At 34.3% G+C, this 24,146-nt stretch overlaps 2 protein-coding genes and 1 long non-coding RNA gene across 6 annotated transcripts; 2 read left to right on the top strand and 1 right to left on the bottom strand.

The window, feature by feature from the left end:
• Positions 1–2,164: 2,164 nt before the first annotated feature.
• Positions 2,165–4,935, top strand: LOC107899298 (ADP-ribosylation factor-like protein 8a). Its single transcript, XM_016824975.2, has 6 exons — positions 2,165–2,539; positions 3,302–3,383; positions 3,509–3,541; positions 3,694–3,815; positions 4,434–4,595; positions 4,675–4,935. The coding sequence occupies exons 1-6, from the start codon at positions 2,502–2,504 to the stop codon at positions 4,790–4,792; spliced, it is 555 nt and encodes a 184-aa protein (XP_016680464.1). The 5' UTR covers positions 2,165–2,501; the 3' UTR covers positions 4,793–4,935.
• An 11,810-nt stretch (positions 4,936–16,745) lies between these two features.
• Positions 16,746–18,457, bottom strand: LOC107899286 (uncharacterized). 4 transcript variants are annotated; one of them, XR_005905090.1, is made up of 4 exons: positions 18,038–18,457; positions 17,747–17,863; positions 17,301–17,533; positions 16,746–17,219 (listed from the first exon to the last, which is right to left on the bottom strand). It is a non-coding gene; the product is annotated as an uncharacterized lncRNA (long non-coding RNA). The 4 variants fall into 4 exon arrangements; XR_001684638.2 differs by having other exon boundaries at positions 17,301–17,458; positions 18,038–18,328; XR_001684641.2 differs by having other exon boundaries at positions 17,301–17,458; positions 17,534–17,863; positions 18,038–18,311.
• A 73-nt stretch (positions 18,458–18,530) lies between these two features.
• Positions 18,531–23,555, top strand: LOC107899277 (pentatricopeptide repeat-containing protein At5g67570, chloroplastic-like). The gene is given in 10 exon segments (XM_016824949.2): positions 18,531–18,873; positions 18,876–19,149; positions 19,230–19,421; positions 19,611–19,692; positions 19,789–19,980; positions 20,058–20,171; positions 20,693–20,786; positions 20,899–21,056; positions 21,567–22,004; positions 22,259–23,555. Coding segments are annotated over 10 exon segments (2,658 nt in total). The 5' UTR covers positions 18,531–18,575; the 3' UTR covers positions 23,075–23,555.
• Positions 23,556–24,146: the final 591 nt, after the last annotated feature.

Genomic DNA, 24,146 nt, shown 5'->3' with positions numbered 1-24,146 from the left:
TCAAACTACTTTACATTCGTTTTTCTTTTTCTCTTTTAGTTTTTTGCTAAAAAAACCAACACATGTAATCTGGACTACTTATGTATATGGTATGTAAAAACAGCTTTTTCGGAAAATATTTTCAGAAAATCTACCAAACAACAGAAAATATTTTACACAAATTCATCTAAACACTAGAAAAGTAAATCATTTTTCAGAAATTATTTTCTAAAAAATATTTTACTAGAAAACAAACGAAAATATTAATATTAAATATGACATGGACATTTAAAAAAATTAAGATTATGATTCGTTGTAATAATTAAATGTGAATGCTTTAGAAAAAATCTTTTTAATTTTTAAAAACTTATTAATTTAAAAATTAATTAACAAAAATTAAATTAACTTAAAATAAACAATTAAAACAATTAATTGTTATAACCAACCATAACTTTTTCTTATAAGTTCACTGTCGTATTTAATATTAATATTTAATAAATACCAGTCAGTGGCATGTCATCATTTACTTATCAGTCATGTGCCACATCATCCATTTGAATAGTTTCGTTATAATAACTTTACTAATTAGCTTTCGTCTTTAAAATACAATAGCTCTATTCTTTAGTAGAGGGACTTCTTTACTCCCTTATGATAATAAAGGGACTTTTGGGTACTTTCACCTAATTTAAACTATTCAAATGCATAGACAATCAATAACCATTTTACTTAAAAATAATAAAATATTATTATACTAATAGTTTAATTATTGAATTACACTTTATATTAAATCTTAAATTATATTCACATTTATGGATAAATAATATCTTATTATTTTAAATTATTTATTAATTGAAGATAATTTTTTTATTATATTAAAACTAGAAAACATTAGAATAGATAAATTTTAATAAAGTATTATATTACACTTTATATTAAAATAATTAATCATATATTTTAAAATAATAATTGTCACATTAATTAAATAGAGTTTTAATATCTATACTTCTATTTAAGCCCCAGTTAATGTTACAAATTAGCCAGACACCAACTCGATCAAAAAATTTATGAAAATATCTTTTCATAATTAAAATAAGTTATATCATTCAAAGGTATTATAGTCTTTTACTTTTTTAAAAAAATCAATAAAAAAATTCCATGTGTTTGGATTTGAACCTGTATTATTTACATTAATAAAACATTAGCCTTACTACTAAATCGAAACTTTATTTTAATATAATATTTATATTTTAATTGTGTTATATATATTTTATTACCTCTATCAATTATATATCTATACTAACATATTAATTTATTTATAATATATATAAAAATATGAGTTTGAAAAAACTTTGGAATGAATGAAAATACCCTTCATTTTTCATCATACTACAAAATTCACATTTTAAGATAAAAAATTAAAGTAAAATAAAAATGGTAATAATTATACATTTAAAAGAAATTATAATTTAATCAAAATTGTGATAATTGTTATACATTTAAAATTATTATAATTTAATTTAAAATTATTAATTAAAAAATATTATGTTAATTTTAAAATAGAATTAGTACTTAAATATATGAAAAAATTGTTATAATTATAATATAAATTATTAGCTAAAAAAATTTATTATATTAATTTTATTGATGTGAAATAAAATTATTACTTGAATGGAATTTTAATAATCTTAACTATCATTTAATTAATATACTAAAATTAATTATGTTAATTTTTTATATGTATTGTAAGTACGAAATCTCACACACGTACACATGTGTGATAACAATTTTACTATAATTAATTAAGTTAGAATAATTAAACGCATAAATATAATTTAAATAAAATATACATACAAGTTACATTAAAAATTAGTTGAAATAAAATAGTACAACTCTGCCACCTTAATTCTCCTGTACAACTTCTTCTATTAGATCATCTTCAATTAGACGTGAATGCCACTCTCCAATCACCTCCACAAAACGTCTGGACTGTACACCAATGAAATTCGTTCGTGACTGCCACTCGCCAAAATTGAGACCGTTGATTGTTCAATCTATTTCTACCTCCGAACTACTCTCACAGTGTTTTACGGAATCTTTTTCTCCCAATTTGATCCGAATTAAAGAAAATATTGTTTTTGCCTGTTTGACTTAAATTAGATGTAAAAGATCCAATAGAATCTAAACCGTCCATAAATTTCCCAATCACTCACTATCAACGGCTGATATTTTCCTCAAAAATGAAGAATTTCTTTTTCTTTCAACTACTCCTAATCCCACCGTAATCTGGAGAGTCCAATTTGGCTGTTTATTTATTATGGAAAGGAAATAATTCGAAGTAAGGAATTCAGTGAAAATAAATTTAAAATAAAAATAAAAATCAGCAGGCTAGAAGGGAGGGAAGGAAAAGCCAGGGGCTTTGTGAGATCTCTGGCTCCCTCTTCCTGTTTTTCTCTTCGAAAATTTACTGAAAGAAGGCTTCTTCTTTTTTCTTTTTTTCTTTTTTTTGCTTGTGATCTTTTCTAATGGGTTTATTGGAAGCTTTTCTCAATTGGCTTCGAAGGTAGGTTTTTTTTTTTTTTTTTGGTTTGTTGCAATGTCACTCTTTTATTAATTTCTGCTGTTTTGTTTTGTTTTTTTTTTTCTTTTTCTTTTTTAAATTTTAGGTGATGTATTGGATTGGATTGAGAATTATGATTTATATAAAGTTGGGTTTCATCTTTTTAAGCTAAAAAGAAGTAAAATTTTCATCTTTTGTTTGAGAATACAGTAAAATTACTTCTATTGTTAAGAATGTTATATCGAAATTAGTAAATTGATGTGTGGTTCATGAACAAAATGAATAAAAGACAATTGTTTGTTCTTCTTCTTAGAAAAAACAATAATGGTTGACTACATATTTAATGTAATTTTAATGAGTTAATGGTTTATTTTATTTTTTAATTTCTACATTAGAATGGGGGTAGATTGCCATACCATCGCCTCTGCAGATAAGGAAATCTGTGTAAGAAGGAAAATTTTCTAAGACAAGGAAGAGCTTTGTGGATGGTTCAATTCTCTTCTGCTCCACACTTATTTGAGATCTAATTTAAGTTATGAATGCTTTTTGGGTTTCATGTGCTTGGTGGAAAATTAGTTTTGTTTTTACGGAATTCACATACTTTTCAGTCAGTTTTCTGTGACTTTTATTGATATACATGTTTGGAGAATTCTTTAAATGAATGCTAAATTGCTAATTTGTGAGCTTTATCCTTCTAGATTGTTATTTAAGTTGACCTCTGTAGTTCAACTTTCATGGTATGAGGGCTTACTTCTTGTTTTGCAGCCTGTTTTTCAAGCAGGAAATGGAGCTATCTTTGATAGGACTTCAGAATGCTGGAAAAACCTCACTAGTAAATGTTGTTGCAGTAAGTAAATTAAGAAACTCAATGTAAATGTCACCGCAGTACTAAGAGTCCATTGCTAGCAATGTAGTATTGTTTTGCTTTATTCTGTGGCTTGACCTTAAGTTGTCTTGTTGGTTTTTTCTCAGACTGGTGGATATAGTGAAGATATGATCCCAACGGTGAGTCATCTTGTCTAAGAGGATCTGTATTTTCATCATCACATTTTTTCTTCTTTTTAAATATGTGAATTGGTATGATATTACTTTCCAAAGCTTTTATTTTTTTTTTGTCATAGAAGTAAGGTAATTAATGCCTAATGGCTTACATTCAGGTTGGATTCAACATGAGGAAAGTGACTAAAGGAAATGTTACAATAAAGTTATGGGATCTTGGAGGTCAGCCTAGGTTTCGCAGTATGTGGGAACGATATTGCCGTTCAGTTTCTGCAATTGTGTAAGAACTAAGAAGCTTCTTCTTTATTTTCACAGACTTGTTATTTCCAGTAACTCCCTTCTAAATTGCTTTAACAATTTTAGGGCCTGAAAAGGTTTGCCTTTAATGCAAGAAAGGCAAATAACCCAGAATAATAAACCCTCAAGAATAGTCTGAAAACTTGCCCTTGTCCTTCTCAAATCTTGAACAGGATACTATCTTAATTATATGAACTGCATTTACATGTTTCTATATCTATTAGCAAAACAACGAGCATTAGTGCAAGGAGAAAAAATCTAACTCTAAAGAATGGTTCTTGTTAGGATTTCTTACTACTATGATAAAGTTGTGCCTCTTCCGGTAGCGCCTTACAAATAGATCAATGAAAGGCAGGTATTGAAAACTTTACTTATGACCTATATCAGTGGATCAGTTGCAGCCGGTTTCAACTGCTGTACTTTTTGTGTATGATCATATGTTGTTCCCTTTTGGATCCTAGCTTCTTTGTTTAGTTCTTATGTAGTGAAACTAATCCAAATCCCATAAAAAAAATTGTAGTTGCATTTCATTTTTATGGATCCTCTCGTGTCTCACACTGTGTTTATAGTGAAATTACATGTAACCTGAATTTGGGTGTAGTTATGTGGTGGATGCGGCTGATCCAGATAACTTGAGCATCTCAAGAAGTGAGCTTCATGATTTGCTGAGCAAGCCCTCACTTAATGGCATCCCTCTTCTGGTACTAGGCAACAAGATTGACAAGCCTGAATCTCTTTCAAAACAGGCATTGACTGAAGAAATGTAAGATACATTTGTCATAATTCACTAAATTAAGTGGACAAAACAACATGGAACTGAACACATTGTCATAAAAATGCAGGGGGCTGAAGTCGATTACTGACAGAGAAGTTTGCTGCTACATGATATCATGCAGGAACTCAACCAACATTGATTCTGTTATTGATTGGCTTGTAAAGCATTCTAAATCTAAGAGCTGAAAAAAACAACTCTTTCTTTTTTATTCAAATAAAAAAAAAAATCATCTTTGCTGAATCTGTGTTTTATAATTCGAGTTTCCCATCTGTAATCTTGTGGATGTTTGGGTTTTTATCATTTATGTCAACGCTTTCTGTTTTGATGATTTAATGGTAAGATGTATACAGAGAAGATTTTCACTTTCTTGTCACTTTAGCAAGATTTGCAAGTAAATAAAAAAAATTGGAATTTTATTTTATTTTCTTATTGATTTCATCGACTTAATTTTTAAACCTTAAATTTAACCATCACAAAATTCAATCTAATTTTATGCCGACTAAGTTACTCATAAAGGTCCATTTTTAAGTATATTTATGAAAATGGGCTAATTCTTGCATTATTTACTGAAAAGGGTCGATTTTGGCAAAACGCGTTTATGTAGGAGCGTTTTAGGATGAAATTTTCAGTGAATAGCACCCTTGGAGGAGCGTTTTTGCCATGTCAGCACAAAACACGCTGACGTTGACGCGCTTTGCTGATGTGGCAAAAAGTTCCCCCAGGGGCCCGTTTTGCTCGTGTTTTTGTCTTCAACGGCTTTTTTCTTTTACCATTGGGGGGTCCAACAATCAAAAAAAATATAAAACCCCTCTCTTATTATTTCACATAAAATTTCTTCAAAATTTAGCAAAAAACTCTCAAATTTCTCTCTAAATTTCTCAAAGCTCTCAAATTTCTCCTTAAATTTCTTAAAGCTCTATTTAATTAATTATTTCCTTTAATTTTCTTTCTAAATTAGTATTTTTTTTATAATTTCAAAAAATTTTGATCGTGTTAGCAATGGCCTGGGAATTAATTCGTCTCGATCATAAACATATCTCTGTCGAACAAATTAAAATGGTAAGGGTTAATTTTAATTTTTGAATATTATTTAATATTTTTTTCATTTATGTAATTTTAATTAATTTGTATTTTATAATTTTTTATAACAGTCTGTAGATCGAGTGTTACAATGTTATATTCGTAATATGTCTGGTCCTTTATCACCGTTGATAGAAAATTACTTTAGGGAAGCAGGTTTTTGGCATGTGGCCACTATAGGCCGGGGGTGCAAGTTGGACGCGAAACTCATCAGTGCGTTAACAGAGAAGTGGAAACCCAAGACGCACACATTCCATCTTCCATGCAGAAAGTGTACCATTACTTTGGAGGACGTGCAATTACAATTGGGATTACCAGTGGATGGGTTCGCACTCATCAGGTCCGTTCAATCTGTTGATTAGGGAGCCGTATGCTACGATCTTTTAGGTGCGATTCTGGATAATATTTACGAAGGTTGAATCGAGATGGGCTAGTTACGAGACACATTCTCGGAGCTGGAGAATGATTCGACTAAAGTAGAAAGAATACGATATGCCGGGCATACATCCTTGAGATAATTGGAGGTTATTTGATGTTAGACTTGTCACGAAACCTCGTATATCTGAGGTGGCTGCTGAAGCTCGTTGATTTTAGAACAATTAGCGAATTTAGTTGGGCGTCTGTCGTGTTGGCAACATTGTATCAGGAGATGTGTGAGGCGACGCCACCAAATAAAGCCAAAATCGGAGATTGCCTATTTCTACTACAATCATGGGCTCGGTTTTGCTTTCCATTTTTACTTCATCGAGTAAACCACCCATATACATTCTCACTCATAACGAGGTAAATTTTTTATTTAATTTTACAAGTATTACGTAGATTTAAAATAAAATTCTATGCTAAAAATTTATTTAATTAGGTGGAACTATCTAGAGAGTTATGTTGGAATACCTTCCGCTCTTGAAGATATACAGCTTCTATTAGACCAACGGTCGGAAGCGCAAGTAAGTATTAAATAAAATATATATACATAAAATAGCCGTTTCATATTTAGTATTTAGTATTATGTATATAACTAATATTTTTATCACGTTCATATAATTTCAATTGACACCATATGAGGATCTGACAATTCGAGCAGTAATTCCGGATGAATTCTTTCAAAATCCAAACATTTGGCATGTTAAGATTCCATTGGTTAACTATGCTACTGTCGAGATACACCAGATAGATAGAGTGTTGCAACAATTTGGATTCCGACAACCGATTCCCGAGGCACCTGAGGTCTCGATAAAGAGCACAAAATCGACTTATGATAAACGAATACGAATTGACCGTATTCTTTTCAGAATATATCAAAATTTAAGAAAATCGGTATGTCATATACCTGCTAACGAACCAATCGTCGTCTCAGAGTTAGCATGTGCGTTGGATTACATGCCATGGTTTAAGATCTATGGCAAGCTGTATTTGTTGTCGGAAGAGTAGAGGCGTCGACAAATCCATGTCGAAAGGGAATAACAGAGCCCTTTAAATCCAATGAGAAGGGATGACGGCACGAGCCCATCAACAACTCTCACATAATCACTGGGCCCAACGGCTCAACCGATGGCACCCACAGCACAGCCCCTTCAAATTATCCCAGGTGTATGTCCTAGCCCTTATATGTATCTTAATCCTTATATGTTTCATTTTCCAAGTCCTATGCCTGGTTAGAATACATGGCCAAGTGTATCTCCTTTCCCGATGACTCCGACTCAACCGATGATATATAGGCCATCGTCGTTGGAGGGATTGCATAAGGCACTGTCGAAGAGCTTATCTCATTACCAATCCCCATCTCCTTACAGGATTCAAACACTTCCGCCATAGGTGATGCAAACACCTCCAAATTTTTTATTCTATCAATGTGAGTCATCTTTCCAACACCTACAACCAGAGCAACTACAACCCCTACCGGGGCAATCACAACCCCCACCAGAAGCTAAACCAATGAGGAATCCAATGCGTAATCTCGACCGCCCCAATATGACATTGATTTCGACTGGCACATATATTGATTTTTGAATATATTTGTAAAAACTGTTTTTATATTGTTTTATTTAATAAAATAAAAGTTGTTTTTAATATTTTAATAATAAATTATTTTTATATTTTTTTATAAAATAGAAGTTCTTTTGAATAAGGCGCAATAGAAATAATGCAACATAGTTTCATTACAGCAATTATCAACTATTTCGGTTTGGACATGATCGAATTGTATGACCTGGATTCCTACACCATCCGCATAACTTCTATTGGTTCATTCTTTCCCGGATATCCATATTATTACGTATTCTACTCGAGCAAGGTCGACCTTTTGGTTTGCGACAGAATTCTCTATCCAGTAACAACTTAAACAGAGCAAGCGATACAGACGGTCACTTACGTTCATCTCGGACCAGTGGGAATACGTGTCTCCACATATTGTACATGTATTCTATTTTGTACGCTTCGTCGACATATCTCATGGGATCCAAATGGAGATTCTGAAAAACTGCAATTACATGAGCGCATGGATAACGAAGTGCGTCAAACATCCTACAGTTGCAAGTTCTATTTATTAGGTGTACACGATATTGCTCGTCGGTTATACATTGGTTCAGTTTGTCAAACTTCGTCACACAAAACCATAGATTGTTGCGATCGTGGCACACTGTGTGCATGGTGTTAGCCCGCGCATTGGCCTTATTAATTTCTTATAATACCTTCCGGAATCATACATGACTTCTCTGTATTTGGCTTTTATAACTCGCTGCTCGCTTTGAAAATAATACCGCCAAATGAAAATATGTCTCTCGCACAACCGAGGTTATTGGCAGATGATGCGTTCTTTTTAGAACAAAATATATGCATTTAACTAGGTTTGTGGTCATATGACCATATTGTAGGCCGCCGTCGTATGCTTGTGTCCACTGTTCGAAAGGTATGTTACAGAGGTAGTCTGCACCTTGATTGTTAACTGAATGCAAAATCCCCGACATCTCATGAAAACAGTCATTATTGATCTCGTACACTGCCAACATAAGTTGATATCAAAAATTACATACCACTATTCCATTTAGAATAAATTGAATATTACAAACGAAATTATATTAATAGAGATTAAATACCCACGTTGATCACTTGTCGTCGTTCAGTGGTAGACCAATATTGCCTGTAGTAGTTAGACGCAACATGCCTTAGATAATACCGATAGTGTGTGCGATCCTATAGGCTTCCCTATTGCTCAATTGCGGCTAGTATTCCAGTGTCCCGATCCGATATAACACAGACATTAGGTTGAGGCCATACATGCTTCATTAACCTAGAAAGAAAGAAATTCCAGTCATCACCTGACTCCTCCGATGTTATTGCAAACGCAATTGGAAGGATTCTCCCACCACCATCTTGTGCCATAACTAGCAATAGTCGATAGGTATATCTACCATACATAAAAGTACCGTCAATTTGTACCAATGGCTTGCAGTACACAGATGTGTCCCAGTATTATTTAAAGCTCCAGAACAGATGTTTGAAAACTTGGCATCCATTTAGAAATCAATGGTTGTAGTACGCAGGGAACGTTTCAAGCTTTGTTATGCAACCTAGGACGTACCTCTCTAGCACCTGACACCACTACCACACCTCATTATATGAAGCGTCCCACCTATTATGCATTTTTTTCAACGTTATCTGCTCAGCTATCCAAGCCTTATGGTAAGAAGGCGTGTACCTCAATTGGTTATGAATATTGACAATTAATACTGACACAGAAGTCCTAGGACCCACCTTCAACATTGGTAGTATTAAGCTAGCTATCATATTGAACCCATCTTGGGATGATCTTGTGAAACACCTGTCAATGAAGTACGTTGTATAATGCAACATTAAGTAATAATATTATTATTCAAAAACCCTAACACCCAGTGATACTGTACCAGTAACACATGTATGTGGACCTTTGTACTTTTTTTTTCTCTCACAAGCCTATTTTTTTTATTAAAAAAAACTATGATTTTTCATGAACATGTATCATCTTGCACTGCACACTTGGCCTCAAACTTCTCGAATTTGGATTTAGCCACGTTGTAGTTAATCCCGTGATTGATGCTATATTGTTTCAATGCACCAAGAAAACTATCCTTACTAAAAAACTCCTTACCAACTTCCAGTTCACCTGAATCCAATGACGAACTTATACGGTCACGCCTCTTGTGTGATAGATTTGGAAACTCCAACGAATCATCTATCGATAAATCGACATTATGCATGTGGGCTGGAGGCGAGTATGCCCTGAATCGTGGATCTTCTTCTTCTTTATCTGAACCCCCTTCAACGTCTTCAGGTTTGGATGGAACAGACTCCGGTTCAAAAAATAATGCAACTTCTGCATTATCGGGGCTGAGCTCTCGAGGTGGATCCACATCGGACTCATTATCTAATCCACCATTATCTGTAACGTACGAGGTCCCCTCGCCGGTGGATGTTGTAGGGAGTACATCATCCCTTATTGTGAACATTTCATAGCGTCCTCAATCAGATGTGGATTGCCAACCATTAGAAGTTGATGTCATTCCCTAATATGTACTTTTAGCATTAAACATTGACCCACCAATGTGCATGTCTCATTTACTAACAGAGTATCGTGTAGGAGTTGTGTATTCCATACTGCCACCAAACACGGGCACTTTCGTATTCTACCTCCCACTAACGGAGTGTCAAGTAGGGATCGTGTCTTTCTTTCGAATAGCAGTAGATGTTGAAGTCGCAAATGTTCCATTTGGCGATGAAAATTGTACATATAACTCAAGATAGGGTGATCCCCTAGCGAGATGAATCTGTACAATCACCTTAAAACTACGACCACCTTTGATATCAAATGAGTCACACATCACAGGATCAATCGAAGAACAAAATCGATACTTAATAGAAGAAACCTTCATTGGCGTCGTTCTGAAGATTTTGCGCCTAATTCTTTTACGAAATTCTGTTAAATTTATAATCTGGTTAAAAACAATTTGCGTTGTGTTCTTCGATAAAACAATGCTGTTCTCAGTGTTACGGACCTCACCATCATAGTAAATAATAGCACTAATACGTTCACTCATATTCAATTTCTATGCTGCTTAGCTTCTTTAATTTTTCTTGCTGTAACTTATGCAACCTGAGAATGAAATTTGACTCATTTATAATCTAAGGCCAAACATAAACTACTATAGAAAAAGAGCATCTACGTGGGAGCTTTTTTCAATAATTTTGCTGATAGTGCATCCTGCTTGAAGTGTTTTGACACTATTTGTTCAGAACCGTCTTCTCAAAATTATTTTTTCAAGAACTACTGTAGAAAAAAACCAAAATCCTTATTTTTAATATAATTTTTTCTAAACCCTAAACCTAAACACAATATTATTTAAAAAAACTAAACCCAAATTTAATTAATTTTCTTAAAAACACTAAACCCAAATTTAATTAATTTATTTAAAATCTTTAAACCCTAATTTAATTAATTTTAAAAAAAGAACACTAAATCCTGATTTATTTTTAAAAATTCGTAAAACCCAGAAACTTAAATTATTTTAATAAAACCCTAAACTCTACAAACCTACCATAAATTATTTTAACAAAACCCTAACCCTAAAACCCTAAACCAAAAAATCCTAGGGACCAAACATGCAAAAAGCCTTAATCTAGAAAAAACATGGAGCAAAACGCGTCTCTGGGGGAGCCTTTTTGCCACGTCAGCAAAGTACGTCCACATCAGCGCGCCTTGTGTTAACATGGCAAAAACGCTCCCCAATGGCGCGATTTGCTAGAAATTTCACTCTAAAACTGTAACACCCCTCGCCCGTATCCCTCGCCGGAACAGGGTTCGAGGTGTTACCCGACTTAAACTCAGTCAATCACACAAAAACCGTGCCAAAAAATTTCAATCAATTTAAATCTTTTCTTTTCACATACAATCTGTCCCATATATGGGCTTACAAGGCCCAAAACATCACTAGCCAACATAGACCAATTCACATGGCCAAAACACTTTATCAATACAAGCCACCACCTTTGGCTAACTTATAGTATCACATACTCAACATTAAAACCCTATACATGCCATAGACTCGAAATACTAGGATTTACTTACACCAATAGCGTGAGCTTGACAGTGTGATAATATCTCCGGCGAACTCCAACCCGAGCAAATAACTGGAGCCAACAATCTACAAAACAGAGGAATGTAACAACGGAGTAAGCTTTCATAAGCTTAGTAAGTTTTAAGCAATGCAAACAAATAAACGCAATTATACTTCAATTATTCAATTTCTCAAGAGGCCATATTTTAGGTATATTGCCATCTGGCCGAATACACACAAACACATAATGCACGTTCAGCATTCTTATCATACTTAATCTGAATTCATATAACATAATTAACTCAAATACTTTCACATACTTTCACATACTTTCACACCCTGACCCGATGTATCATGATCATAGATATAGTTATAACATTTATTCACGTATGTATCACATTACACACTAATGATTCACTTCAAATCAAACTCACATATGAGTACATAATGTGTACCTGGCCCACTTAACGTATTGAATGTATTCTTTGTCAATCTAACACGAGGTACCTTAGTCTTAGACTTTTCTCAAATCACCGGCATTTCGCCTGCTAGGATCGAGGCCCGATTATCATTTCATCGGCATTATAGCCTACTAGGCTCGAAAGCCCGAATAGTATCTCACCGGCATTATAGCCTGCTAGGCCCAAAGGCCCGAATAGTGTCTCACTGGCATAATAGCCTGTTAGGCTTAAAGGCCCGAATATAATACTAGCACTAGGCCTGCGGGATTTAACCCGGATATAATACCAGCACGAAGCCTGCGAGAATTAACCCGGATATATTACCAGCACGAAGCCTGCGGGATTTAACCCGGATATATTACCAGCACAAAGCCTGCGGGATTTAACCCGGATATAATTCCAACATATAGCCTGCGGTATTTAAGCCGGATACAAATATCATTCATATTTAATTATATATTAACACATTTCAACACTTTTCTTTCATCTCATTTTCACACTTAACATTTGATAGCTTATGCATAACATTTTACTCACATTCATTTCAAACTTATCAATCGATTATAAAAGCACATTGCATATTTACCAACATGTTATACTTACCATTAGGCCATATAAGCATGATATAATACATTATCATTTCATCTTAAACATTCGACTAAATCCCTATCTTACAAGGAACACCGAATTCACATAACATTTCATTTCACCGACATTATAGCCTGCTAGGCTCAAAGGCTCGAATAATATTTCACCGGCATCATAGCCTACTAAGCTCAAAGCCCGATATCATTTCACCGGCATTATAGCCTGCTAGGCCCGAAGCCCGAATATCACATTTCGATAGACAATTCAGCTATTCTTTCCCACTTTCATAACTTATACTTCAATCATGTATAACTGAAACACATATCTATGAACAAAGATTTTCATCCTTTCAACCACATAGGGTTTAATTTCCACATTGGAACACATATCTTAGTACATCATTTAATACTATCAAATTCGACTAGATATGCTAGTCACATACGGCTCATAACTTTAATTTAATATTCATTCAACACAAAGAACATATGTAAATTTTCACTGAAGCATCATCTCAATACAATACATCTTGCTCACTAATTTGCACACAACCATTCAAATTAGCAATTATAAGATGGTTTCGCACATAGCCCATCCTTATCGATAATTTACGATGATTTTATCCTTACTCATATATATGACATATGCATTTTCACCTATGCTTCTCAATTCACATTCACGATTCAATTCCAATCGATTTAACATGCATAAGTACATATCGCATACCTGACCAACTTAATGTATTGAACGAAATCGATTGTCGATTTAACACAAGGTCTCATAGTTGAACATAAACATGAAACCATTTCTTATATGTTCGATTCACATCAATCATCAAATTCATTTAATTCACATGTACTTAATTAGGTTGTTCGTACCTGAATAGTTTACTTTACGGAACGAATCCACATATCGTATTAGCCCATAGTCTTATGGCACCATTTTTAATAGTTTACCGGCAATTTACCTGCTAGGTAATAACCTGATTTCATCGCCGGCCATAAGCCTGCTAGACCTTTAAGTCTGATGTCATTTCACCGGCATTACGCCTGCTAGGTTTGAAACCCGAATATATATTATAATGCATAACTTATATCATCGATCACTAACAGTTACCTCATCGAAGTTCACATTTAATCACTTTAGTACCAAGCCACATTCGGCTACCACAAAGGACTAATAAAAATAAATTTATACACATCATGGTTTCCTTTAGATATTTAATAATCACAAATCGTGATATCTCTACCAGCACATATACGACATAGTTTATTCATTGTAACACTCATTTAGTGCATCAAATTTCCAAATCCAATTCAACTTAAGCATAATAGCCATAATCGGCTTATAGCATTAAATCATTACATATTCGGCACATTAACTAAATAAAATTTACATTCTCTCTGCCATATTAATTTAGCTCTTAGGCATATAAGAAGGAATCAAGCTTAAACACTACCTTAGACATTGCCGAACGATTACAACGGCTATTCGATTACTTTCTCTTTTCCCTTATTTGAATTTGCCCCTCTATGCTCTTGAGCTTAAATTTAAAGATTTTAAACTAGTCATTATTCGACTATTCCAGCATCACTTTCAAAATATAATATATATATTCGAATTTCACACCTACTGATCATAGTAAGCTTATAAGAAATCAATAAGCAACTCATTAACAAATTTTTGTCAATGTTTACCACATAATCATAATTTCACTGCAAGCTATCTTCCTGAGCAACAGTCACTAAATCATTTATAAATGGAGCTACGAAAATCCAAATCAAGTTCCGTTAATTTTTCCTGCAAATAGACTCATATATCTTTTTTCCATAAAATTTTCAGAATTTTTGGTTTGGCCAATCAATACCAGATTTTTCTTAAAGTTTCCCCTGTTTCACTGTTTGACTAATCTGACCACTCCTCACTACGAATCAATTTTCTCATTGTATAGAATTCAAAATATGTTCTCGTTTATTTCATTTGAAACTAGACTCATTAAGGAGTTTAATAATATAAATTTCATCTTATGCTCATTTTTTTAAAATTTATAATGATTTTATAAAAACAGAACAGAGGATCTAGAAGTCATTCTGACCCTGTCCCACATCACTTCAAATATCTCATTATCGGAAATTCTTTTACTTACACGGTTTCTTTTATAAGAAACTAGACTCATTAATGTTTAATTACATAATTTATTCAGCTTCTAACTCATCTCCCACAATTTATGGTGATTTTTCAAAATCATGTTACTGCTGCTGTCCCAAGCAGATTTATTACCAATTCACTCTTTCACACATAACTTGCATGCATGTTATTCAAACATGCATATCACAAATCAATCATCACATACCTATGATTTCACTTAAGCATAATCTTCATTTCATCATTTTAAAGCACAAACATTACTCAATGTTATCCAAGTTCACATTCGGCCATAATACATACAACATGTTAGCCGATTTTCCCCCTTAGCATCTAAGTCACATGCATGCTCATTTGTTTGGCTCAACTTCACCTATCTTCCATTATTCATCAAAAGAACATGAAACAACAACCATTTCCTTCATTTCCATTCATGGCCGAATGCTCACAACACAACCAAAAATAAAAAATATGCTTCATGAGTTAAGGTAGAATCAAGAAGAACTCATGAAAATCAAGATAGAAGTAAACTACCATGAACTTACCTTGGATTTTTCTTCCCCTAGTGACCGAATTTTTCAAGAGCTTTTTCCCTTCTTGCTCTCCTATTTTCGGCTATGAAGAACAAGGATGAACAAAAAACCTTGTCTTTTACTTCCTTTTGTTATTTTATTACTAACATTTTATGACACAAAATAACATATATTATTTGTGCCATACTTATGCCATAATTTCAATAAAAAAATTGCACAAATGCTTATCATGCCCATCATGGCCGGCCACTATGTTTTAAGGTGGGAAATTTGACATGCAAATCCACCTATTTCATACTATAAGTTATTTGGCCACTACAAATTAGTCTATAGCATTTTCAAAAATTTTCACATGAGTCCTATTTCATAATTTCACTCACAAATGGCAAAATCAAAGCATGAAATTTTTACACATGCACTTTCACATGAAATAAACATAGAATATAACATCTAATTATTTTTGTGACTTGGTTTTGTGATCCCGAAACCACTTTCCGACTAGGGCCAAATTAGGGTTGTCACAAAAACGCTCCTACATGGACGCGTTTTGCTAAAATCAACCCTTTCCGGTAAATAATTCAGAAATTAACCCATTTCTATAAATATACTTGGAAACGAGCCTTTATAAATAAATTAATCTTTTATGCCAATATATTATATAAGTGTTACGGGGTCTTTCAAATGTGTTTACATTATAAAAATTTGACATGTGGTATGAAAATAAATAAAAAATTTATGAAAGGTAAAATTACAACATAAGCCCTTCCTATTTTTTATATAACTTTTAATGGTGTTTTATAAATTATATTTCATAAATAATTTTTTTTTCAATTTGCTTATATTCAATTATTTAACATGCTACCTTTTAAATTTTGTTTTAAAATTTTAATTTTAATGTTTAATTAAAATACCTTTTTTAATTAAAAAATTCTAGTAGAATATACTTTTTTTTTCTTAATTTTTAAGTTAAATCAGTACCATCAATTCATGAATTATTTGGTCTTTATTTTTAAAAGGTATAGGTTACTTTTAACTAATATTATAGATTATGCACATATAATCATCTTATATACAAGTTTTTTAAATAAGTATGTTTAAAATTTTGAAAATAAGTTAAAAATGGTTACATATTTTTAAAAAATAAAAGTATTTCTTAAAAATTAGAAATTTTAAAATTAAATATTTTTAAAACAATTTTAATTTTTTTTTCAAATTTACATAAAAATACGTTATAATTTATTAAATAAATATTGTAAATAAAAATTGGATTTAAAACTTGTAAAATTTGGAGCACACGCAGACGCAGAGGATAAAAAAAAGGGTAAATTACACCAACAGTTACTCAACTTTAGGGTAGCTGACAAAACAGTCAAGTTTCAATTCAGTCACTGAACTTTCAAAAAATAACAAAACGGTCATACTAACTGTTTTTCGTTATGTCTGTAATGGTGCTATCCTTTTCCGTTATTCACTTAACAGAAAGGCCATTTTCCATCCCCCTCCTTCTTCCGCAGCATCCATCCCCTATCACAAACCCCTTCATTTTTTTGCAGACCTCCCCACCATTGCCCTCTCCCTCTCTTCCCCCTATTCCTTCTTCACCATTATTCCCAAGGAAAATGAACCCCAAGAAGACAGCAAGAGTGTGGCCACAAAGACCGAACCTTTATGCCATATGCATCATGCTTGCACGCTGAATGTTACCACATTTCCAAATAAAGCCTGAAATGAAATTGGTCTCAATTACAAAGCTTCGATTTGCCTAAATGACAAAGCTAACATGGGGAGTTGCAGTTTGCTTACTGAGTAGATCACAGAAATAAGCTCGATATCAAGACTCAACATCCAAGCGTTTGGGTCTCTTTCAAAATCAAAGTAACCAATGCAGATTGAATGGACCCAAAGAGGCAATAGAAGGAAACCAACATTATCTCTAATGGATACCCTTTCAGAACTGCAGCCTTCAAATTTAGTAGGGAAAGTATCAATTTGAAGTAGCCAAGCATCGTGGATTATGAAATAGCATATTAAATTACCTGACCAATGATTTTTGTTGAAAGTGACAAAGAGGCAGTAGCGATGAAGAGGCCACCAATGAGCCAATTGTTAGATGTTGTTAACATGGTAGAAAGAGATCGGTGTAAATGCGGTTGAATTCATGGAGAAAGTATTGGCATAGTAGCAAATATTAAAGACAGCTAATTATGCCTTATACTACAAAAATAAATGGCATAGCAGTAGAGACGAACCTGAAGATAACAGCAAGCAAGAAAGTGAAAGCTGGGATTAAGTTGGCTAGAGCAGAAGCAAGGGTTGGAGAGCTGTATCTTACACCAATGATTACACAGTTTTGCATCAAAGTGATCCTGCAAAAAGCCCAGTTTTATAACCCAATTTTTTCACCAATAAAGGAATTATTGAACTATTTTTAGATTTAATTACATATCCAGCAATGCTTAAACAGAAAATTTTGCACAAAAAAGATAAAGTAATTGGTGGCTGCTTTTTCTTGCAAAGAAGTCCCAAAATAGAAATAATACCATTAATTGCTCATCCATTGATTTAATTGATAGATAGATGAGAACCTTGTGAAGAAAAAAGCTGCTGGAAGAAGAATGAGAGAAGCCAGAGCATTTGACTAGATGACAAGGACAAAATGGCTCATTCCTTTGGACATGGAAACTTTGTTGAGGGTTAGAGAAATGATGGTGAAGAAGGAATAGAGAGGAGAAGGGGAGAGGGCAATGGTGGGGAAGTCTGCAAAAAAATAAAGGTGCTTGTGATAGGGGGAGGGATGGTGGGGAAGAAGGAGGGGGATGAGAGAGGGATGGAAAATAGCTTTTCTGTTAAGTGAATAACGGAAAATGATAGCACCGTTACAACATAACGGAAAGTGGTTAGTAGTGACCGTTTTATTATTTTTTGAAAGTTCAGTGACTGAATTGAAATTTGAGTGATTGAATTAAAATTTGAGTGACTATTTTGTCAGCTTCTCTAAAGTTATATTTTAAAATTTTGAGATATTTCATGTAGGTGAAATGTTAGAAGGATAATGGTACAAACTCCGGTGGAAGCAATATGGACGCTTCAATAGTCCCATCTCCTAAGCTCCCGCCTCCCCACTTCGAACCTAACACTGAAAACATCAAACGGAGGCTTCTCCGGAAAGGCGTTTACCCTACTCCCAAAATTGTTAGAACTCTCAGGAAAAGGGAAATTCTCAAACATAACCGCAAAACTAAACAACCCCAGCCTGAAACCCCATCCCTCTCCGCTTCCGAACTCCAGTCTTTGGCTGAAGCGTCTCACTTTTTAACCCTAAAACGCGAGTACAGACGCTTCTCGAAAGCTCTCAACCCAAAAGGGAGTGCCAGAGTCCTTCCTTGGCGGGAAAACCATGGGAGAGAATCGAGGGACCCAAACTCCGGGACCTCGTTTCAGAAGACGAAGAGTTCCACGGGGAGAGCTTGAAGAGACAGAACCTTAAAGAACTCAAAGAAATGTTCGAAGAGGATCTCCGTTGGGTCCTGGAGGATGATGTTGACGTGGAAGACGATGATTGTCTGTTACCCACTGAAAAGCAAATGCAGGACTTGGGCCCTTCAAAACGTTGGCGTAACGAGAAAGAAGCAATTCGATTCCTTGTTGACAGGTTTCGGTTTTTTGTGCTTTCATTTTCTTTTATCATCAATTTCCTGTATTTTTCACTTTTTTTTTTCATTATAATTCCAGGTTAAGTGAGAGGGAGATAACGGAAAGGCATTGGAAATTTGTAAGGATAATGAAGCAATCAGGGTTGCAATTTACAGAGTGGCAGTTACTTAGGATTGTTGAAGGACTTGGAAAGAACGGGAAATGGAGGCAGGCAATGGCCATTGTCCAATGGCTGTATGGCAATAAGGAGCGTAAAGATTTCAAAAGCAGGTGATGCTTCTTCCCTTTGCATTCATTTCAATCAATTTGCAAATTTTTTTTATTTAAAATTTGTGATTATTTCTTTTTCGGCTTACCAATGTTAGTTGGAAGTAAAGTAATTAGACAATTAGGTAGTTTGGTGTTGGATATGAGGTCATAAGATTGTACAATATATGAACTTATTGAAGCTTCTTGTAGGTTTGTTTACACAAAACTGTTGTCAGTTCTTGGGAAGGCGAGGCGACCCCAGGAAGCTCTTCAGATTTTCAAGCTGATGCTTGTTAGTATTCACTTTCACTATTTTATTTTATGCAGCGGGTGATCCTTTTGCCTAATTATGATATGCTGGCTCAATACCTAGTCTTGACTTTTTTAGGGAGACTGCCTTATATATCCCGATTTAGCTGCATATCACAGTATTGCTGTTACATTGGGGCAAGCTGGTCTTTTGAAGGAATTGCTGAACATAATCGAGTGCATGAGACAGAAACCTTCTAAAAGAATTAAAAATATGCGACGCAAGAACTGGGATCCAGTGCTTGAACCTGATCTGGTTGTATATAATGCTGTATGTGAGGATTTTTACTTTTGGCATTCTCTGACATCTTTTGGTCCATAAAATAATTCTCTTGCAAAATGCTTCAGGTTCTGAATGCTTGTGTCCCACTGCATCAGTGGAAGGGTGTTTCCTGGGTGTTTGAACAGCTTAGAAAGAGTGGTTTGAGACCTAGTGGAGCGACATATGGGCTTGCAATGGAGGTACTTATAATCCATGATATGTGCACTTGTGCTATGGTTCAGGCATCTTACTTTTGGTCCTAAGCGATAAAAGCAATTGTTTTGTGCCGGCAACATGGTCATTTGAATGCCACTGTGTGTGTTAAGTTCATGTGTTATCTTTTTTGAGTTATTTTTCCTTCTGAAAAATGCTGATTGCCTCAGCTTTCAAAGCTTTAGATGTCAGGCAGTGGTCTAAATGCATTAAAGTGGGAATTGTCTATTTGTTTCCAACGAAGCTTAAATTTTAGAAATGTCCTGTCAAGGACAGTACTCTATCTTTCAGTGTGTTGGCAGAGGAATTTGTTTATCTGCCACTAATATTTTGTGTAATTAGAAGCATGGGAGTCCAGAATCTTAGTTTTTGATTTGTCATACCCACCTTACGACCTTAGTGGAAATATGCTTCATGCTCTGATCGAAGGACTGTATATCTACTGCAAATATTGTTTTTCCTCAAGTTATATTTCTATTCGAGTCTTACAGGAGGTGCTTATTGAAAGGTAATGTTGCAATCTGGGAAGTATGATTTGGTCCATGAGTTTTTTAGAAAAATGAAAAGAAGCGGAGAAGCTCCAAGAGCACTTACTTACAAAGGTAATCAATTTTCTTATCGCTATCTTTAGCACATGTGTTTGTGTTGTGTTTCTGTTGGAAAGATGTTCTCTTTTTCCTGACTCAATAGACTGCTTGATCTGTGGCTTTCCAGTCCTTGTCATAGCTTTTTGGGAGGAAGGAAAGATTAATGAAGCTGTGGAAGCGGTCCAGGATATGGAACGGAGGGGACTAATTGGAACGGCCAGTGTCTACTATGAGCTAGCCTGCTGTCTTTGCAGAAATGGAAGGTGGCAAGATGCTATAATAGAGGTAAACTGTGTTGAATATGGCATAATGGAGCATGCATATTCTTTAGGGGGTACTGGGTAGTGGTCCTCACCTCCATGGTGAGTGAGGAGGGTCGAGTATGAAGAAATCATATTATGGACGTTATTAACTTTACCTTGCATACCTGCACTTGTTTTAGAATTGATGTTCCGTGGTTCTTCAATTATTTTGCAAACCCAAAGACTTCAAGCTTATATTTTCACAATTAATTGATGTTATTATTGTTTATAGCACTAGCATAGGCCCTGGGGAAAAAATATTCACATATAACATGAGGCTTGACCCAAGGAACCATAAGGAATAAGAATTGTTAAAGCTTTGATTTAGTGGCTTGTTTGAAGTGTTACATGGTCAACCGGGCTTCTCTTTTAGATATTTATATTATTTTACTTGTTCTGGATGGAACAAAGTCTAATAATAGTATTTCATGTTTCTTTTTGTATCTGTAACTCTGCATCATTCTGGCATTGATTTAGCTTCATCTGCTTGCAGGTGGACAAGATTAAAAGACTATCTACTAGGAAACCTTTGGAGATCACTTTCACTGGTTTGATAATGGCTTCCCTGGATGGTGGATATGTTGATGATTGCATTTCCATATTTCAATACATGAAAGACCATTGTGCACCCAACATAGGAACCATAAATGCAATGCTTAAAGTGTATGGCCAGAATGATATGTTTTCTAAAGCCAAAGAATTGTTTGAAGAAACCAATAAAGCTAAATCTGGTCCTTATAGTTCCCTGAATGATAAGTTTGGTAACCTTATCCCTGATGGCTTCACTTATAGCTTAATGCTGGAGGCATCTGCTAGTGCTCACCAATGGGAATATTTTGAGTATGTCTATAAGGAGATGGCTCTCTCTGGATATCAGCTAGATCAAAGTAAACTTCCAATTCTACTTGTGGAAGCATCGAGAGCTGGGAAGGTAAGCTATATATATATATCTTCTTTGGGCTTACGAAGTTGTTAAATATTAGTTGTCCCTTGTCTTATTTCTAAAGCTGTTAATTCCCCATCACACCACCAAAATTCTAATTAGCAGGTCATTTCTGTTGATCAGTCATTATTTTGGATCCAACATGATTTTTTATAGAAATTCATGATCTGATTTTACTCGGAAGTTGCTAATGTATAGAATGAATTATGGATAAAGTGACTAGCTTGCTTTGATGTTTGCAGTGGTATCTATTAGAACATGCCTTTGATGCCTCTTTGGAAGGTGGAGAGATTCCACATCCTCTGATCTTCACTGAGATGTTGATACAAGCTACTTGGCAAAGTAATTATGAGAAGGCTGTCACCTTGGTCAATACCATGGCTCATGCTCCATTTCAAGTTAGTGAAAAGCAGTGGACTGACCTTTTTGTGAAAAATAGAGACAGGATTACTCAAGGTTGTTTAGTGAAACTGTTTGATGCACTCTCCAGTTCTGAGTTATCATCTGAAATCACAGTCTCAAACTTGTTAAGATCTTTGCAATCTCTTTGTGGATCTGCCCCGTCTACCAGTTCCATGTCCTTTGGTAACTTTGGGGAAACTTATGGTAGTGAGAGATTAAATATTCCAAGTATTTCCGGGAATGAGAAAGGTAAAGCAGCCACATATCCTCCATTAAAAGCAACTGATACATCATTTGCTATGTTGTCTCTTACCAATGCTGGAAAGAACGAAGAGGGTGGTGTCGATGCAGATGATAGTGCATCTAAAAAACACAGCTGCACAGGGGATTTTACTAATGATGTTACATCTGGTGAGCCTACTAATGGTTCTGGTAAGCAGGTCCCTTTGTTAAACCTAGATGAGTATACCGAAGATACTGATGAGGCTGAAACCGACCTTCCAGTTGGTGGTAATACTGAAATGGATTTGCTAATCGATGAGGATAATGATTCTCTTATGTCAAAATTGCCTTCTGCACAAGAAATATTGGAATCATGGAAGAAAAGCAGGGAAAGTGATGGGATATACTTCCCTTTCCATCTTGGGCAGAAGTGAGTGGAACCATTTCCATAGCATTCTCAGAACTGAAGTTTTGGGATTAAAGAACAGGTTGGCACCCAGAGGCAGAGGTGAGGATCTTCGAGGGGAAGAGAATGAAGCAGAAACAGAAGTATTTCCCAGGAAGTGGGTCCTATAGAGTAATCCTATTATCAACACTTCAACTTCTAAGGGAGATATTGGGAACAGGTCTAACATTCTAGGCAAGCAGTGTTAAACTTGATTGATGTAAAGATCGAGGCTTAGGCAATGGGAGAGGAAGTATTGCACGAACAGATTAGAAAGCAAAATGGTAACAGCTGATGTGTGTGTGTATATATATATATAATGTGGATAAGAACTTGGTTAATGGCTGAGCTCTTAAAGGGTTTGAATTTTAGAAATTTGCTTTTCATGTCTTAATTGCCAAATTTATGATATACTGATTATTCTTTTGTCTATGATCACATAATTGTCAATTTTGAGACAGGTTAAAATAGTTGCTCTGTTGAAGTCCCTGAAACTTGTATTTTAATTGTCGTCTCCTACAGTCCTAACCAATGGTACTCTTAATATAATACCCCCAAAAGGTTAAAAAATGGTTGAATGAGGAGTGTTTTTATTGTCAATTTGTCACATGCAGGCAAAGGTAGAGGCGGGATTTAGAAAATGTCAATTATCGGTCTCATATGAAAGGTCCTTTGTAAGCTTCCGCAGCCCCACTTAAGGTTTCTAATATTTAGTTGGCCTCTGCTTCTTTCTACGCTTAAATTATTAGATGCAAGCATATTCAATAATCCATTTATTCGTTTAAATTCAAACATTCTAATTCCCATTTTTACTTTTTTTTTTCTAACTTTATTCTAAATTATTGATTTTATTTTTATTTGTTTATTGTTAAGCGGATGCTAATTTTTTAATGATGTTTTTTTTGTTTCGTTTACTTGCTATTATGTTAATTAATTTCTTAAATTTATTATTATTATTATTATTTTATGTAATATCTTTTATTTATTATTTTTGCTTGTTATTCTTAATTCTCTAATTTAATTTATTATTTTACTTGTTATTTTAATTAATTATTATGATT

This window comes from Gossypium hirsutum, chromosome A11, assembly GCF_007990345.1.
Source record: "Gossypium hirsutum isolate 1008001.06 chromosome A11, Gossypium_hirsutum_v2.1, whole genome shotgun sequence".
Lineage (NCBI taxonomy): Eukaryota > Viridiplantae > Streptophyta > Magnoliopsida > Malvales > Malvaceae > Gossypium > Gossypium hirsutum.
This window is presented reverse-complemented; position numbering and strand designations above follow the sequence as displayed.